Consider the following 14,348-nt stretch of genomic DNA (forward strand, 5'->3'; position numbering starts at 1 on the left):
GGCGATGACGTCCTATTACTAGAGTTATTACGAGAAGATATGCCATAGCATGTCATTTTTATATCACTTTGTGCGTTTTGGCAACCGATTTGTGACGTGAGACATCTGTTTGAACTAACTATGAGGAGTGTTGTACGTAAGCTATGAAACTCATGCTATCCGTCCATGGCAAAAAGGGTGCCGACTGGGAGGTTTACGGAGTTTGTGATTAGCAAAGACTAGGATTGATACCCGACCTACTTAGTTCTAGGCATATAAAATGTAGACGGGTTTCTGAGACGATGATTTGAAGTGCCAAAACTGGCGTCTAGTTCTTGTCTTCTGACGAGCCAGTCTAACGTAAATGGTGAACCATTTATATGGTATTCTTCTTCTAACGTCTCGTTCAAGGTGATGGGAATATCACCGCTGAGGCTCGGCACAGCAAACCTCACCTCGTAGCACAAGTCTTTCTCGATGTTTTCATACTTCACGGCGAGATTCTGAGTACCTAACCGGAAGAAGGCTTCTCTTTTGCAGAGTTGTCGTAGAAATCCTTCGTATTCGACTGTCTGAGCTCTGAGGCGACAGATAATTCGACCAGAGCATTGATAAGCCCCATGCGCAAAGTACGGTGGATGTTCCTCGTCGAGCTCAAATAAAAAGAGCTCTGCTCGCAAATGATGACATAACCTACGGACATCCAACGATTTTCTGATTGCGTTGCGAGCCGCTCGTTGAACGTAATCGACATCACCAACTTGATCCAGAACAGGCTCCTTTTCCATAAAGCTGACATCGAAACGGAAATTTTGTGTCTTACTCCCAGGTCCTTGATTGCTCAGGAAACGATCCCAGGTAGTTTTGGAACTAGTTTGTTTCCAGAGAGCTCTCCAAAGTCTGGACGGAAACCTAGCCGATAGAAAACTAGATGATTCAACATTGCTGTCAGGGGCGCAGCCCGTTCCCAAAGAAACGACAATACTGGGCTCCGCCATGTCTGGCGAATGTCTAGTCGCCTCATGCACGGCAATACACACCGGATTGTTGACCGCGATGCCGCCATCCTGGAAGGTTCCAAGTCCGCCGAGGCATTTTGCTTCGTAGTAGCTACAGTCATCTCAGCGTTAGTAAACACCGTGGATGGACGGGCTGACTTACTATGGTGCTGCAGTTGCGCACCGCAGGCTGTGCTTAATTAGTGTCGTTCAGAGCAGGTTTATACAGCTCGACTCACATTTGCCACCACTTAACCTCATCTTGTCCATCATGTGAGTCAATGTGACGGTAATCTGCATGGTGTCAGGGTCAAATCTGGCTGTCAGCTTTTGCGCTTACCGGAGTTTGAGTGCCGCATGTCCGTCCCGTTGGAGTTAGTAGCTAGGAATACGCTACCATCATTGGTTTTCGTAAGTGTCACTCCGACATATCCCCCGAGTTCGGCAGCTGAAGATATATCTATGCAACTACGATCGAATCCGTAAGTATCAATAAGCAACTGTTCTATACCATCTGCGTCATATTTACTGTCTGACAGTAGGGATCGGATAAGCTGAAAGAGCCCAACGATGCTCGAGACAAATGGTATGCTGGACAACAACTGCACCGGTTTGGACTGACCGTGGACAAACGATTCCTGGGCGAAGGTTCGCAGATGAGAAAGACAATCATCTACATTCCATCCTAAAATACCAAGACATACAACACTCAACGCGCCTATGAACTTGTCAGCTCAAATATTGTCTGAAGATAGCAGAGTACGCTTACCGGAACTAGTGCCGACTTTAACGTCAAAACTTCGCTGCACGTTGTAGCCTGGGATGTCGATTCCGTCCTGTATCGACTTTAAAAATTCAATTGGAGCTGAGCCACGTATGCCTCCACCGTCGATGCTTAGCACATGAAGCCGACATGTTCTTGGAATAAGATGTATAGAGATTCCTCGTGTGCACTGGCTACAAAGGAGGCAGGACTCTGGTTTATACTCCCAGGGATTCGTGTCAGTTGACTCGTAGAAAGTTTCAACACAATTCTGGCAGATTAAATGTCCACATGAAAGTTTGAACCGGGGTCGTCTGCGAATGCAACAGAAGCATGTATGGTATGAATGCATCCGACCAAAAATATCCCTGTGTTGCACAAGCTGCCGTCGGTGCCATTCGGCAGTCGATCCGATTGCTTGAAACTGTGCAAACTGTGTAAACATACTGGATGATATCAATCTCACGATTTCCAAAGGCAATATCAGACCCCCAAAGTTTTGCTTGAACTGGGAGACTGCTTCAAGGCATGCAGACTCATACAATTCGCGAAAGACATGGTGACAATCAAAGACTACAGCCAGGTTAGCCGATGATACAAAGCATACACTTAACATCTTACGGTGCATATCGGGTGTATAATGGTCGAGAAGTAGACTCGACGCAATGAGGGGAATAGCTGCCCGGCGCAAGGCACCAAGAGACCGGAACTGTTCCAAGAAGTTAAGGATATGATCACTCAACTCTGGAGCCACGCTCTGGTTCAGTCTTGAGATCTTTATAAAACTAAATTTCTCATGAGGCTCACATAGCGCTCTGTTAGTTGCATACTGGAGGAAATATGTGAGATGGTAAACAGTGAATAAGGAGTTGGATCGCCGACGATATTGTCTCCTGGACTCCAATGCTTTTGTGATGGCAAAGGCAAGCACTTGCCAGCGTCGTGTGTGGGCAATCGTCCTCCTTTTTTTCTTTCCGAAATTTCGGGGGACTCCGACAATTGTAAGATCACTAAAGCAGATATCCGCTTCTCTACGTCGTCGTCCTTTCAAGAACCTTTCAAGTTCATGGCATCGTTGATTTTTCTCTTCCTTTTTTACTACCAATATGATTTGCGGTCGCACGGGGCTTGCTGATGGAGGTCCCATCCTTAACCATGTATCTATATGTTGCAACAATGGTTGGAATCCCCCAAAATCATCTAAAAACACACATATTACATCGGCGCACGGGAACAAAGTCCTGTGCAGCATAATGTCGAAATTCTGAAGATCACCAGAAACGCATTGACTTGGAGTAGCATAAGAGGTGACTTCATGACAGCCATGTCCTCTGAAAGAAGACTCACTAGGTGGAGGTTGCGGTACACCCGCGTCAGCCACAATAATGTTTTTACGGCGGGTCTCTTTGAACGAAGACACGAGTAAATGGATTTCGCTACCACCTCTCTCACGTATTCGTCCGTCCTGGAACATCTCCTTTTGAAAGGCTAACCTTTTTGACTCATTGCCTATCAAGACCAGGAGGCCGGCGGTTTCTGCATGGGGATTGTCAAACTCTTTCAAGAGGCGCTGAGGTCGATCAGTAACATCCAACCCCGCTTCATTGTCCCTTCTCCAAGGTTTTAGCCAGCACGTGTGGCGGCAGTGATTCATTTTGTCCCTGTGACTTCAAGATTCCGAGGGGGTCGTCTGAACTACGGTTTAAATACTTCGCAGTGACTTGTGGTCACTAGTTAAAAGCTTGTAATGGCCGTTGCCGTGACTGCTTCTCGTTGTTACAGGCCCAAAACGGCCAATCCGAAGGTCCCTAGCTATAAGCATTTCCCCGGCTGATCCTTTTATGGTCCAAAGCTTTTCTAGCGTCGAGTTACCTGTATCCCAAAGACTAAACATGGCAGGAACATATGAGTGTTACGCTTGTATCGGAGTGTGGTTGACGGGTTAAGAAAAATAGAATGGATATGTTAGGACGGGTTCTATAGTGCCAACTGATTAGTATCTGACTACTGTGTTCCAGTATGATAGGCAACTTTGAATGTTGCCATTCAAGTCATACCTCACACATTCGGCAAACACTGTCCTTCACATCAAGAGGAATTTAGTACAGTATCGACCGGAACTGGATACCTTAGTATATCTTTAATGAACTTGATGTATTATTCCATCTATAAGACGGAATCAAAAACGGGCCGTAACCAGATTTAAGAATGAAATATGTCCGGCGATGCCTGGGCTGCTACCGTGTGTGTCAAGCGAGTATTACTTCTTGTCATAACTCAATTCATATATTGAGAAAAGGCCTGTGTTGATTTGGCAGACATGATAGGAACAAACGAACTGATCGTTAAAACCTTCAAGAAATCCCAACGCGATAAAGCACCTGGTGGTGCACAAGCATATCAAGGCGTTGGTGTTTTCAGCTTCCTAGCCGCATTAAGTAGCGGATTCATAATTTTTGTTTTACAGCTTGTCCTTTTTTTGATATTTAGAAACAAGCTTGGCCGTGTTTTGTAAGTTATCTCACGCTGTTACGAATAAGTCTATCATCCTAAGAAAGTTGATAGTAAGCCAAGAAGTAATTTCAATTATCAACATGGACGAACAGAGTCGAAAGGGTCTGGCCTAATCTCCACGATTAGTCAGGTCAGCAGTACTAGCGATGAGGAGCTTATACGTAAATGTGGGCTTGATGCCTATTTCTTTGTTCGATATTTGAAGACACTGCTTCTTGTTTTTTCATTGATCGCGACCCTTGCCATACCAATCCTTGTCCCATTAAACTACATTGGGGGGCGTGGCAGTCAACTCTACCATGATATGGAAGGACGATCGAATCAAGACATGGCCCAAATCACAGGTCTGGATACTCTGGCGTGGGCAAACGTGAGACCAAAAGATTCTTATCGCTACTGGGTACATTTAGTGATGGCAGTAATTGTTGTCGTGTGGACTTGCGCAGTGTTCTTTAAGGAGATGACAGCATACATCAAAGTGCGACAGACTTATCTAACTTCCCCAGAACATCTGTCAAGGCCTTCTTCAACCACCATCCTAGTCAATTCAATCCCCACGGAGTTGTGCACCGAGGTCAAGCTTAAAGAAATATTTTCAGTGTTTCCCGGGGAAGTGAAGAATGTATGGATCAATCGGGATCTGCGCTCTCTCCTACAAAGGATCACCACTCGGTACGCTATTCAACGACGCCTGGAAGCTGCCGAGACGGATCTCATTAAATCCATTCAACGAGTTGACCGAAGGCGGCGTGAATCAATTGAGCAAAGATCTGGACAGCATGGCTTCAGAAGCACCAGCAAGGGAATTGAAGTAAAAGGTTCTGATTCAAAACCTACTACAGCGCCTTCCGTCAGGGAGGAGGAAAACGAGAAGAATAGTAAAACTGAGGCCTGGATGAAATATCTAGATGAAAAAGACCGCCCTACCCACCGACTGCCACTGTTTGGTTGGAACTGGTTGCCCAGCTTCGTCTCATTCGGTAAAAAGCAGGATACTATATACTGGTGTCGGGAAGAGCTAAAAAGATTGAACTCCCAGATAGGAATTGCTCGAAAATGTTGCGATGAAGGGCCCGTTGGAAATTCGGCGTTTATTCGATTTGACTCCCAGGTAGCGGCTCATATGGCATGTCAAAGCGAAATTCACCACCTGCCAGAACACATGACTCCCAGGACCATCGGATTTTCTCCTGAAGAGATCATCTGGACAAATATCGCCCTGTCACATAAAGAAGAATGGGTGCGTACTGTCTTGGTATATGGCGTTATCTTCGTCATGATATCTTTGTGGTCGATCCCAGTAGCTTGGACAGGAGCGCTCAGCCAAATTGAGGATCTTATTCAACACTATCATTGGTTCGCCTTCATAGAAAACACCGAAGTACTGCGCCACACTCTTTCAACAATTGCCGGCCTTCTGCCAACTGTCGTTCTTACCATACTTCTTTGCATCCTACCAGCTCTGTTAGAGCTTTTAGCAGAGTTTAAAGGGGTCAAGACACTATCCCTAAGAGATGAGTTTGTCCAGAAGTTTTACTTCGTGTTTTTGTTTATACAGGTATTTCTTGTTGTGTCTATTGCCTCGTTTTTTACAACCTCTATTAAAGAGCTTGCCACAAATGTGGGAGACATACAGAGGGTAAGTGATCTATTGGATATTCTAGCTCAAAACCTTCCACGAGCAGCGAATTACTTCTTTTCGTACATGGTTCTCCAATCGCTGTCGACTAGTTCCGCGACACTGCTCCAGATGGGCAGCTTATTCGAGCGCTACATTATTGCTCCAATAGTGGATAAAACTCCACGAGACATGTGGGCACGACGCACAAAGCGGCACTCAATCAGATGGGGTTCGGTCTTCCCGGTGTATACTAATTTTGCTTGTATTGCCTTCGTCTATTGCGTGATATCTCCACTCATTTCGGCGTTTGCAATTCTCTTATTCGGGCTATCGTGGCTCACTCAGCGATATACAATACTTTTCGTTTACGAACCCGGATATGATACCGGGGGTGTTCTCTATCCTCGGGCGATCAATCAGACTTTTACTGGTTTATATGTAATGGAATTATGCCTATCCGGTCTGTTCTTTATAGCTAAAGACGAGAGAGGAAGGGCCAGTTGCACAATGCATGGAATCATCATGATGTTTGTCCTGATCGGTACAGTTCTTTTCCAAATCTTCATCAACTGGAGATTTGGTCCACTTCTTCGTTATCTGCCAACAGGGCTAGGCAATCACAATGCGGAGGTACGAGACCAAGCCGAAGCAATGGAAGAAGATACCTTTTCCATGTCTCACAATGCACATGAGACTTACAACATCAATGATTCGACCTATGGCCACTCATCTGCTCAGGGAGAGCGACCCATAACAGAAGACGCCGAACTACCTACTACACTACTAGAAGTGACGGCGTCACAGAAGGAGAAGCTCATAGCTGCTGCATTTGATCACATCGTCCTCAGTCATCGGCAACTAAGAGTCTGGATTCCACAAGATAAACTTAACATTAGTGTGGACGAGGTTCGGCAAACTAAACAGTTTGGAGATGAGATATCTATATCCAGTGAAGGTGCTAGCCTAGATGATCAAGACCGTGTGGTGTACAAGAGATATCCGCCAGACTTTTTCTACCTAGCTCGGGTTAAGTTGTAAGTAACAACTAGATCCCCAGGAGGCTTGCTGGATCCTGTGCGTCACAACGGTGGCTCGAATACTAGTTCATGAAGGCTGGTGGATAGAGGTCTGGCTGCCGTATTCCAATCTGAAAGGTCATCATCTTCTGACCGTACAGTAAATATAGGAGAAGAAGAAGAAGCAGGGGAGGAACGGGTAAGTAGATTGTGAATGCTTATGGAGAGGATTGACTTGTGGTTACGCAAAAGCCTTCACAGTATTGTCTTCCTTGGATTTGCAAATACGTCATGGAAACCTGACTCAGCTTGGCGAAGGGAGATGGGGATCGAATTGGAGATCAGTCAATACGTAACTGACTAGTGTCCGATTGGCCAATATGAAACTTGGGAAATAACAAATGAACAGCCAACGTTTTGTTGTTCAGTCGAGCGTTACATAATCATCATCCTATGACAAATTTCCATGCTGAAATTAATGACGGACAAGCTTCTTGCGCAGCCTGGGATACCAAGCTTAGAAGGAGGGCATGATGCTAAATGCCAAGTTCCAGTCCAAATGCAGCTTAACTCTCACCAGCAGGCCCAACCCGATTATCAACCATTCCAGTACCAGCAACAGCAGCATGCCAATTGCTAAACTCTTTCCGGTAGGCTTACGGTCCTCACCAGCTCCGAGCCCAGCCCCAGTATTAACCGACGCCATAGGACTAGGGGTCAAGGCTGAACAAAAATAAAGAGTGCACTTACATGACTGTATGGAAACGAAAAGGGGAAAAGCAAGACAAATCAAGGCGCAGTAGGAAGTGTTGAAGATGAGCGGTACTGATAGACAATGACAGGCAGAAGTATCGAACGCTATACCGGAGACATAGGGAATTTCGCTAGAGCGAATCCGGGTCGAGAGCGAGATGTTGCACGCAATCCTGGAGGTAATTTTTGTCCATGGATTAGCCGCAGCGTCGGCTTATCGTAACGATGTTGATGAGGCGGAGGATGAAGATGATGAAAACGCAATCAAACCAATCTCGAAGCTTTAGGTTGAATGGGTCAATCTCGTGCAAAAGGCTATTAAACATAGGCTGAGGATTAGCAGCCCGACCAAATGACATGGTAAGGCAGTGACATTAGACTATGGGTCAGAAGAGAGCAAAGTATGTTGTTGTGGCAGGGCGCTAGTATTGGACGGCCGCTTCCCGTCATCCGAATCTACCTCGTGCGCGCAATGTAACCGGTACGAGACGCATACCGCTCAAGTAGACAAGCCAGTGGAGTTAAGCCGTAGCAAGGTTGGGATAACAACCCTACTTAGAAGGGGTTCAGGTTTTCTATAAAGCAGAAGAGATTAGACAGAAGGAGCGAGGGAGGCTAAAAGTCTTCAACAAGAGGTGCTAAGAGAGAAGCATCAAGATATCATTACGAGCATAGCGGACCTCAAGGCAGCGAACCAACAATAGAGTTCATACCACAAAGTCAAGACACTTCATTACTATAAACAGCTTAAAACCCTTGTTGATATAACGTCGGGGAAAGCAATCGTAATGCAGTATAGAGTACAGAGTTCTTATTTCAAAAGGGAGGCCCTTCCATAGCTACTGCCACTCACGAGGTCAGTCCATGACCCAACAATAACAAAAACGATTGGAACAGACGCTGAATCTACGATATGATGTAACTCGCTACGGAAGCACTCACGTATGATGAGAACCTTCACGAGTCAAGATCTATACGATCGCGAGAGAGACTTCAAGGGCTCTGCACTACCACCTGGTCTTGTTCGCGAAGATTCATTCAATTTGCAGCGATAGATAGGTATTAACGAGCATTTTCTGTTATTATTCTTAGAAACTCACATGTGTATTACGATTGGTAGATACGTTTCGCGATAAGAGTATACATTATTAAAATTTAGGATAATTATCTGAAGCGAATAGCCTCTAGACCCAGGAGCTATCTATTAACGTAATGGTACTCACATAATCGTTGGGTAGCCGGGAGGGGTGCCAACAAGTATTGTTACAATATCACTGACCAATGACAGGGGATAATTAGCAATAGTCACATAGAGTACAAACGCTATATTGAAGCCTTTTTGGGTAATTTAAAGAAGGCTGCAAGGACAAATAACTAACGCTGAAGTCGCACAAATCTGGGCCTCTTTTCGATTTTCTTTGTTTCTTTTCTTTATCCATTTTCTTTAAGGATGCTGCAATGACGACCCCAAAACTGCACCCTGCTACATTGACGATTGCATTCGTCCTTTTCATGGTTCGCTGCCCATACGTCTTCAAAGTAATGTTAAAAATCGCCCTGAGGAGCGTGCAAGCCTTTTGAATGTTACATTAGGCTGTCTTGTATTGATTTCGGGACCTCATGTATTACAGTTTGTACAGTAATTATGTTGGTGTTTTGCTAATTGTAGAACATTTTGATGGAGACTTTGTATTCCTTGGTAACTTTTGGTATGTAGTTCGTTTCGGTCAAATCAGCGTTTATAACATGCTCTCTTGACCCTATGGTGTGGTATGTTAAAGACGTTCCTCTTTTGCCTTACACCCACCTTACTGAAGTCGATCAAGGTTCACGGCACAAAAAGTGCCGAAACAGAAGTGCGTGTGATACCTAAGCTGTTTGAGAAAAATGGTACGGTTGAAATCAAACAAAGGCCGGAAAGTTTAAACGTCGTGACCGGTAAACTCAACGGATTGCATGGTTAGAGGTACACGCCCTATATTGGCTCGAACTTACTATAAGTCCTTCGGAGTTACATGGCCATGCTGCGCTCCTGTTTCTGAAATCCTCATTCTTGTTGGTATCGGCAGTCACGTTGATCGATGTCTACAATGGAAAGCCACGATACTGAACGCATTCCCGCAATACCCGCCGAGAGCAGTCTATGTTCCGTAGTCTTTAGATTGTACAACCTGTGGCGCTGGTTATCTGTAAACATACATTCACTGGCAGCAATTCCCACAATCCCGTGCCACAGGGCAATAGATCGAGCAGGTGTAATGAGTTTAATTAGCAACACACTAAGACAACTTTGTGATTTAGACTTAGGTTCGCAACTGACAGAAATAATATCCTTATCGAAATACAGAGCACTGTCGGGATACTTTCCTCCTCATCAAGCTGGATTAGAATGCACAAAAAAGAACCTGGCAAGGGCTTTTCTGACGTGGTGGATCTGGCGTCACAGTAATGGTTCGACTCTTGCACTTTTTATCCTGTGAGTTCGTGCCAAATTGAAAGCTATTGTCTCTAACCTGTCTCAGATTCTTTCCCGTTCTGTACTTCTTAAAGTGCGGTAACAAAGCTCTGACCCTGGAGTGGAAACATGCTGGTATCTCCATCATTGGAGCAATTGTCATGGAATTGACTTTTGGGAACACTTACAATTTGTTGAGATTTCTCGTCTGGGTTTTATGCTGCGGTGCGCTCACCAGGATGTGTGCAACAAATACAACTTCTCATGGTAAAAATGGGGCACCGAAATTGTGAAACAGCGTGTGTGGGATCTGCCATTACGCCTTATTTGATGGCTCACCTACATCCAGGACCTTATGTACGTCTATATCATTCATAGATACTGTATAACAAGTTATCACTTTGTCTGAACAATTGTTGACTGACAAATATATTGGTACCATGCGCACTGAGACCAGTCAGGAATCGCCTCCTTCAGCACATGGTCTGCATCGAATATGTGAGACTGCTCTCGCTGTTCCCTCCCCTCGTGATACAGAACATCTCCAGGTCTGAATGACTAAGTCTTCTACAGTAATTCAAAACCACTCCACACTCCCCTAAACCCCACTCACTTGCGATAGCCTCACATCGCCGCGCGTAGTTAAATTTAACTACTTATATGGTTAAGTTATTGGACCTTGTACGCTTTGAGACTCGCGTTATACATGTTCCGATAGATATCTCTCGAACCTGATGGAACATGACTTGTTGATTCATTATCGTAATCTTCCATTGGCTTTCCTTCTTCAGAAGGCCAACTTTACTAGGCCTATCTGAAAGGTATCTAATCAGGTGACCTTACTGACGGAGTGGTGCGTTTTCCCTAGACTAATTGCGAATAATTATATGATTCCTCTCGTCCGACAGTATACATTTCAAGTGGGGTGTATTTATAGTTAACAACCAAGTCTGAAACGTCAAAGTACTCCCTCAAAGATCTCTTCATCACCAATCGTTTTCTCGCGAAATATATAGCTCACAATAGTTTTACGGCGATATTACTGCTGTATTTCTCCACGGGATAGGTTAAGCCATGCTAGATTTATGTTGGCAGATAACGTAGGGCAAAGGTACTGAGCATTGCGAAGTGTCACATCTCTTAATACTGAATCGAGCGGGTTAGAGGTACTCAGGTAACGACATCTTACTGGTAAGCCGATGTATATATATCTGAAGTTGTTGTGAGGGAGCGACGATGGGTCTGGCGATCGTCGGTCCTGGTACGCAGTTGGTCCCTGTCAGTTTCAGTCCTTTGGTGATTGCTTAAGAGCACCATAGATATGGATTAGGAAAGACAGACAGTGTGGTCCACATAACGTAGCTGCTGAGGTTGTAACAGATATCGCTGGGGTCTACCAAGCTAGTTCTTTCGGAGATAATATATCAGAATCTTCACCAACTGACGCTAAAGACTCTGCAAAATCAAGTATTCACGCTTTCATAGGGGTAGAAACCCGTCTTTGTATTCACAATATAGCTTATTCAGTCTTTCTCTTCTTGGACACTTAAGCATAACTCTCTTTAACACGCTGTTTAGATGCTGCAGCTGCTGTTAAGGACCCTTTAATGACACGATCTTAAACTCATCCTTCCAGCATTAAAACTCATAAATCTGCAGTTTCGATGCCTTCTACAACTAATAAACATTCTATAGCCAGATATAATCTAACGTCACTGATTCCATCTCTAGCGTCACAGGTTTGTATATAAGAGAAAAAGAAAAAAAAAAGAAAAAAAGAAAAGCACCCATTTCGTTTTTAATTTTCTAGATGATAGTCATAGAACACATTGTTAAGACCCCCTACCTTTCACCAATCAATCCTCACTTCAACGCCCTGTAGCTTCACCAAGCCTTTCGAGACCTCCGCCAGTGTGTTTTTCAAGATTAACCCGATAAAGAATATAGGATGGAGTACCTATGTTCAATGGAGAGGCCATTGCAGATTTAGCCTAGTCGTTGACGGAAGAAAATGAGGAAGAGAAACCACGATATAGATCTTTATGGGATTTCTTACTCTGGGTACCCGACGCTTTCATAACGGGAGACCCTTCGCGCAGGGGACGCCCGCCGCCGCTTGTCTGTTTTAACCTCGAGTTTATCCATATCCAACCTGGTGTAGAATAATCTAACTATAGTACTATGATGATCGCTGAGTATTTTGTGCAGCCAAGACCATGGTCTGTATGTATAAAAATCAGGGAACAAGCTTCGCGGTGAGAAATAGATATTGGGATGGAGCGCTAGCTTCATCTTACGTAGGGCTGGGCGACCAGAAATCGATCAGTAGGACAGGCCATCAACGTGATTTATATCTGAAGGCCTAGGCATCGAAGCACTTTTATTCGTACTACGATTAGACAACAAGGCTCATAACCTACTTGGATTTGCACAGTGTGCCAGTTGCAGCTCATACAGTCTTAACTATCTGCAGTAAAACTACAGTGATGGTGTACTGACGCTGGACTTTCACCACAATGCAACCTGTGCATGCATCTAACTTGGAACGTTCTGTGCCTTTTTCCTTCCTATCGCCATCCATCAACTTTTTTTTTTCTTTTATTTCACATGACAGTCATGAAAGAAACTGTTTTATTACTCTTAATAACGGCGAGTTTCTGCCCCACAAACAAGTCTGTCGACTCCATCAAATAGAAACCAGGAAGCGACCCGTGAACTCACATCAATTGTCGTCAACTGCTTGACGCCTATATAGGCTGTGGCTGACGCTATCTTGCAACAAGGTGCCATATAAGCATTATAGCGCTAGGATCTCAGCCTATATAAACAGACATGTCCGGAAGGAAGTCAGTCATGAAACTCACGAGTACGTTACAGAGCCAAAGCTAGGTCAAGCCATAAACGATATCACCGTAGTCTTGGTTCGAAATTAAAGGTAGCTCTGGCGTAACGTCGCGATTTAATTGCTACTATATATATCATGACCACGTCCAGCCCCTTCGGAAGTGTGCAGGAGGGCGCTTATATACAAACACCCTGGTCAACGCGCGTAATGATAAAGAGCATACTCGTAACTTTCCAGGCTGGACCCCGATTCTTTTATGGTGTCCATGCTGAGACATTGGATGCAATCCCTCCAGATTGGACAAACCCAGTGTGCCTGCTATGGGTTTTTGATGATGGGTCACGGCCGCTCATGTGGCAGCACGTCGCGCAACCATCACCGTTCAATTTCGAGGACCCTGGAGAAAACTTTGACAAGATAATAGGTCACTATGAGTCTAGTGTTGGAGAATGCTACGTCGCTGTCAAATGGAAAGGTTGCCTAGCACCAACTTGGGAGAGAGAAACGGACATGGCATGTTGTGCCCATGCTGTTGCGCAATATTTCGACAAGATAGCTGAATATCCTTTCTAGGCAAGGATATTCAGCTATCTGGGCTTCTCGGACCCTCTTGTTTGGAAATTTGGGCTCGGATTCGGGAGAGACATGATGAGTTTTGTTGAAATTTACGTTGTCAAAGTGGGTATCCTTAGTAATCTAAGACTCAAGTGAGGAACATTGTATGTTAGCAAAAAGTGAAGCCGCGAGTATATTTACACCAGCTGTTTCCGATCTCACATGTTTGATCGGCAAATATTTCAGAAACCTACCCGCCAGTATAAGAATGGGATAGCCATTTAAGAATCAAAACTGGCTTACTTTTAATTAGTTCCATATAACGCGAGGTCTAGTCTCAGGCAACTCGTGCGCGCAGAGGGGAATCTGGGTCGTTCATGCCAAGGGCTGCGTGAAGGAACTCACGTAAAAATCCAGAGCTAACCAGACACGCTTCCTGATCCAAAGACGAAAGCAATCACCCCCTGTCCCAGTTACAGTGGTCTGCTTTTGAACCATATGTAATCCCTCAGATATCTCACAGAGTTCTTATTTGAGTCTCACATGATAGAAAACTACAGCGTAGTATTGTACATATCGTGGCCTAAATCAGAGACCGCTAACCCCAGTTCCTCTCCTCCTTCTTGCATTGAACGAGTTAGTATCTAAACTGTTAGACCACTCCCATACTCCGGCCCTGGCTTCGGTAAATTTCGTGATAAGGCAGTGGAAAATTCTTCTTCTTAAGCCGACAAGAACACCACTGCGCCCTGTCATGTACGTCAAAGGATTTATCCCACTTCAGACATGCAATGATTCCTATCAAGTTTCACTCAAACCTGCAGTACAGCTATCGAACAGTTTGCCATC

At 44.7% G+C, this 14,348-nt stretch overlaps 2 protein-coding genes across 2 annotated transcripts; one reads left to right on the forward strand and one right to left on the reverse strand.

Moving 5' to 3' along the window:
* Window positions 1-236: 236 nt before the first annotated feature.
* FIESC28_00660 (uncharacterized protein) lies at window positions 237-2,568 on the reverse strand (the record flags this gene model as incomplete). The annotated part of the gene is made up of 8 exons (XM_031154811.1): window positions 237-1,089; window positions 1,141-1,167; window positions 1,217-1,271; window positions 1,318-1,695; window positions 1,747-1,813; window positions 2,207-2,313; window positions 2,362-2,497; window positions 2,548-2,568. The coding sequence occupies 8 exons, from the start codon at window positions 2,566-2,568 to the stop codon at window positions 237-239; spliced, it is 1,644 nt and encodes a 547-aa protein (XP_031021134.1).
* Window positions 2,569-6,400: 3,832 nt separating this feature from the next.
* FIESC28_00661 (uncharacterized protein) lies at window positions 6,401-6,913 on the forward strand (the record flags this gene model as incomplete). The annotated part of the gene is made up of 1 exon (XM_031154812.1): window positions 6,401-6,913. One exon carries the CDS (start codon window positions 6,401-6,403, stop codon window positions 6,911-6,913), a length of 513 nt encoding a protein of 170 aa, XP_031021135.1.
* Window positions 6,914-14,348: the final 7,435 nt, after the last annotated feature.

This window comes from Fusarium coffeatum (genome assembly GCF_003316985.1).
Source record: "Fusarium coffeatum strain FIESC_28 chromosome Unknown BRIP53273_contig_19, whole genome shotgun sequence".
Lineage (NCBI taxonomy): Eukaryota > Fungi > Ascomycota > Sordariomycetes > Hypocreales > Nectriaceae > Fusarium > Fusarium coffeatum.